The sequence below is a fragment of the Oratosquilla oratoria genome, unplaced genomic scaffold (genome assembly GCF_046742065.1).
Source record: "Oratosquilla oratoria isolate Oo_2021 unplaced genomic scaffold, ASM4674206v1 SCAFFOLD68, whole genome shotgun sequence".
Classification (NCBI taxonomy): domain Eukaryota; kingdom Metazoa; phylum Arthropoda; class Malacostraca; order Stomatopoda; family Squillidae; genus Oratosquilla; species Oratosquilla oratoria.
In genome coordinates, this window is record NW_027467732.1 from 673,684 (window position 1) to 678,655 (window position 4,972).

The 4,972-nt window shown below is 41.2% G+C and overlaps 1 protein-coding gene across 1 annotated transcript; it reads left to right on the top strand.

The window, feature by feature from the left end:
* Positions 1 to 336: 336 nt before the first annotated feature.
* On the top strand, positions 337 to 4,704 carry LOC143023876 (uncharacterized). The gene is made up of 2 exons (XM_076182534.1): positions 337 to 1,306; positions 4,198 to 4,704. The coding sequence occupies exons 1-2, from the start codon at positions 860 to 862 to the stop codon at positions 4,558 to 4,560; spliced, it is 810 nt and encodes a 269-aa protein (XP_076038649.1). The 5' UTR covers positions 337 to 859; the 3' UTR covers positions 4,561 to 4,704.
* The last annotated feature ends 268 nt before the right edge of the window (positions 4,705 to 4,972 follow it).

Sequence of the window (4,972 nt, forward strand, 5' to 3'; positions counted from 1 at the left end):
AGAAAAATATTTTCGTTAGGGTTACGGGTTAAAGTTAGGTGGGTTATGGTTAGGTGAGTGATTATTCACGAAGTACTCCTAGGTTTTTGCAGATAGACCCCTATAACCATATATATTCTGAAACCTTATAAATCAAGGTACTTGGAAATAAATATTTCATTTGTCTATCTGTTGGCTTATTTGTTTGTTCAGGAACTCCTTGGGTTTTGCATATAGACCCCCATAAACATATATATTCTGATATCCTATCACTTCAGATACTTGGATAACTATATTTCATTTAAAAAAAAAATTGTTAGGGTTAAAGGTTAAAGTGGGGTATGGTTAGGTTAGGTGAAACTGGGAAAGGAGATGTGGGTCTTTGTAAGTGCATATGGGCCGGGCAGTGAGAAGAGCATGGAAGAAAGGGAGGCCTTTTGGATAGATTTAAATGAGTGCATAGAGGGTTTAGGAAGAAATGTCAATGTAATAGTACTGGGAGACCTTAATGCTAGGGTGGGAAATGGTCCAATCGATGGAGTGGTTGGGAAGTGTGGAGTTCCAGGAAAGAATCGTAGTGGAGAGTTGATGGTGGAAATGTGTCTAGAAAGAGAGTTGATGATAGCAAATACAGTGTTTCGGAAGAAAGTCAAGCATAAAGGCCTGTCTACACGAGCGGGCCTGATCGGCGGGCTTGCCCGTTAACGGGCATATTTGACGGGCAAACGATCAAATTGCCCGAAAGGCCGCCGAGCGAAATCACTGAGCTGGTGCCCGGTAGCTGGAGTTTCTACCCTGCCAGACGCAAGATAATATCGTGAACCCACGGCGGGCCTTCATCCCACATTCCACGGCATAGTAGCACAGTGAACATTTAACGATGGCAGCCCAGGATAACTCTAGTGAGCCACCAACAATTTATTGGTCTAAAGCACTTACTAGTACTTTGATTGACCTTTATCGTAAGAATCCATGTTTATGGAATGTGAAGCTGAAATGCTATAAGAACAGAGACAAACGCATAACAGCAGTGAAGGCTATTGCCGCGGAGATGAGAGAGCATGGTACTTCCGTTACGACGGATGACATAAAAAAGAAAATAGACACGCTGCGTAACCAATATCGGCGTGAATGCAAGAAAGTAAAGAATTCACAGAAGTCAGGAGCTGGGAGTGATGATATCCATGTACCTAAATTGTGGTGCTTCTATGACCTGATTTTCCTCCATGACAGTGAAAATCCAAGACCTTCATCGTCAAACTTGGACACAAGCCAAAACACTGGGAATGGTGAGGATACGTCTTCCGGAGAAACATCTGATTATGAGGTAAGACTAAGTTTTCTCTCTCTCTCTCTCGTGAATAGTGAACTGCATGGTTAATAATTTTTATTGCAATTAACCTGACTTTGATTTTATCAATAGATAACTTGGAGAAGTTCAGTAGTATGGCTAATACGAGCAATACCCATTGTGTTTAAGAAGTTAGTGAAAATTGAATCAATAAAGGTTATTCATAATACATAACTGCATCTGTTATTTAATGGAACTATACATTTTATTTTACACAAAATAATATATAAATGACACCTTCAGATAACATTATCTGTGTTTTTATTGCAAAACAAAATTAGTTATAGAAATAATCAGTTTGTAACAAAATATTGCATAGAATGTCACAATTTTTGAAATTGTGACACCCGGCTCGCTGTCTCGCCTTTCCATTTTCTCACGTCCGATTTCTCACCACTACGGCCCTTTATTCCCTATACTCGGGGGAATTACCAGAGTCCTTAAGACTTCTAGTAGCTTCATCCTGTCCTTTCTCCTCCTCGTTATCCTCTTTATCTGTCATGTCATTTTTGACAATCAATTTCAGTGCCTTAACGAAGGGAGAGACTTCTAATTATCTAGAAACCACCCCCCCCTTTTGATTTGTGTTCTCAGAGCCAGGCTCAACGGTTTTCGCGCCCACACAAAGCGCTCAAACACACCCCCTCCCCCCCCCCTGCGCGCTGCCACATATTTGTTTTAAGCTAGGCAATTAGAATAATTAGGATTGTGTCTAACCCGCTCGTGAACAGTGTCTACCTCAAAGAACACTTGGAACTGTGTCACCCTCCCGCATGAACATTATTCGTAGTACCCTTCGCAACTAGGGACGGAGACATAGAACTATCGGCAACGTCGGAAGCCGGCTAGCGGACATCGTGACCTGACCTGTCGCAGGACACGGGCAGTCTACCCATTAAAGTCAATCAGGGAGGTTCGGGCCGCTCACGTCCTGGAGAGCCCAATCGCGCCCTATCCTCCCTCATGTGGTTATTAAGGATTTGCATCCTTAAGTGAGTGCTTACGCACTGTGGACTTTAAAGGAGTATTAGCGGGTCAAATCCCCCTCCGAACTTATCAGGTGGAGTGCTGTGTGTATCATCCCGACTATCATAGTGACTAGAGGCCTCCAGCCTCCAGTGAACCAAACATTTGTGTATCAAGGGGTCACGTACGTATCTGTACCCCCTTTCCTCGGGACACTGACCTGAAAGGAACTGGATAGCGTACACGAGAAGCCTCCTACGTGTTCAATCCTGCTCCCCCTCCACGAGGCTAATCACAAAGGATGACCTGGGTTCCCGCCGTGATCGACAACAATGATATACTTCAATAGCAAAAGCATCCTGCCAGAACGAGGAACAGTACCCCATGGAAGTCATCCCCTCACCCAGCAGAGACCCTCTAAGGATAATAGCAAGTAACAAGGAGTATTTAATAGATAGGACCCCTAGATAGGCGCGCAGGGAGATAGGATAGATAGGATGTATGTGTGAATCCAACTGTTAAAACCCTTATTTAATGTCAAGTAGCATAATTTTAGTGTTTAATTATTCAATTCATTAAAACTCACAATAGGAGTTCTGGGTTTCATTAGCCTAGGACGGTTCACTTAATGAGTTGTCCCATCATACCCCTCCCCCCTTTTTGATTTACTCACGCTTGCCTTGGAGGGAAGGCGAGTGGTCCCGAGATGTGATAAAAATCGTCTGGACTTCGGTTCCCCAACTGCAGCTATCTTCCCCCTCCCTTCATCAATCACTTAAGGTACGTGTTACCCACACCACCTCATCTACCACCCTCTTCCACTGTCCAGGAATTTGCGTCATAGAAGTTCATACATGTACTATACTACTATAGCCTATACATGTTGTGAAGAGGATTTGCCATTTCAGTATATGTAGTCATAAGTGTGATAATGAAGAAAGGAAAATATTTAAGTGGTGGAATGATTTTGCACAGCTTTGTACTGCCATGACACTGCACCTTCATTATTGAAATATTCCATAAAGTCATGGCGTACACTTTGAGCTTCTCTACTTGTGTTCCGTCGTTTTCTTTGTAGCTGCAACAAGTCCGGAGTTTCACGCCATGTACCAGGGAGGATTGTACATCTTGTAACATCCTCACAATCCAAAGACCCCTCAGGCGTATATTGCGTGACATGATCACGTCTAAGAAAGTTATGTAAGGCAGTACATGCTAATACTACCACCTCAACCTTGTTTGGAGATAGGTTTATGGGTGACAGAAAGATTCTAAATCTATTAGCTAAAATCCCAAAGGAGTTCTCTGCTGTACGTCTAGCCCTAGATAGGCGATAAGAAAAAATGCGTTCCTCATTACTTTGGGTCTGGTGAGAGAACGGTTTCAAAATGTGGCGTTGCAAGGGGAAAGCGTCATCTGCCACAAATACGTATGGTAGCATTCTGTCACTTCCTTGAGGTTTTGCATCGCTAGGGAGACCTGCTGTATCTGTGACAATACGGCTACTGATAAGTGTATTATCCCACACACCACCGTCCGACACTCGCCCATTGCAGCCAATATCACAATTAGCATCACAAATAGCCATGAGAACTATACTATGGCTGCCTTTGTAATTATAGAAATAGGAGCCACTGTCAGGCGGAGGTCTTATCAAGATATGCTTCCCATCAATGGCTCCGACGCAGTTCGGGAAATTCCACCGAGTTTTGAAGCCATGTGCCACACGCATCCACTCATCTGGGGTTGTAGGGATCTGTCAAACGTAAAAAAAAAAAAAAAAAAAAAAAAATAAGGAGAATGGTACTGGTAATGTTTTCCTATAAAAAATTCGATCTATAACTGCCTAATTACGTAATTCAATGACATAACCATAAGTAACACAGTTTCTTATATTCTAGATCTTTAATGACCCACTGTTGGCTGCTGCTGATGCTTCCGAGGTAACACCTGGAACTGCTGACATCCCACCTGGTCAACATGTGGTGTCAGACCCGCATGCGCCAGGACCTTCTCATGCACGACCAGCAAAAAAGCCACGCAAAACGATTATTGATGAAACTCAACTAATGCAAAAGGCTTATGACGAACTTAAATCATTGTCTCAAACAGAAAATGTGTTTTCTGCTTTTGGAACTGTGGTTGCAAATAATCTTAAAGAAATGAATAGTGAAAATCAGATTTACGCTCAGAAGTTAGTTCAGGATATCATTTTTCTCGGTCGACTTGGAAGGCTTTCCTCGTCTACTAAGATCGTAGAATAACTGTCATCATGTAATAATTTTATTATTTGGTAAAGGTATTGGACAAAATGTAAGTATAGCGACATCACATACATATTTGTATGTATCTATATAAGCGCTCAAAAAGTTCATTAAGTTTGTTCAGAATTATATTAATTTCTTTCCTAGTGCATGGTGTTTATTGTTTTGAATGTGCATTGTATGCAATTAAGTCAATTATGTATTACACAATACAATATTCCCAATCATTTATATATGTTTCATTAGTTTAAATGCTATAACACCCAACGTTATCAAACGTTATCAAATCTATAATAATTATAATAAAAATATAATACATAATTGAGTCTTATTTATTTACAGTTACATAAATCATGTGATTAACATAACACAGGTACATATTTACATTATTTACACGTAACATGTTTATAAC

Bases quoted from the DNA above. Each gene is read 5' to 3' on its own strand.
- LOC143023876 (XM_076182534.1), top strand. From the start codon at position 860: ATGGCAGCCCAGGATAACTCTAGTGAGCCACCAACAATTTATTGGTCT. The intron at 1,307-4,197 runs GTAAGACTAAGT...CTTATATTCTAG, and splicing joins GAGAAACATCTGATTATGAG to ATCTTTAATGACCCACTGTT.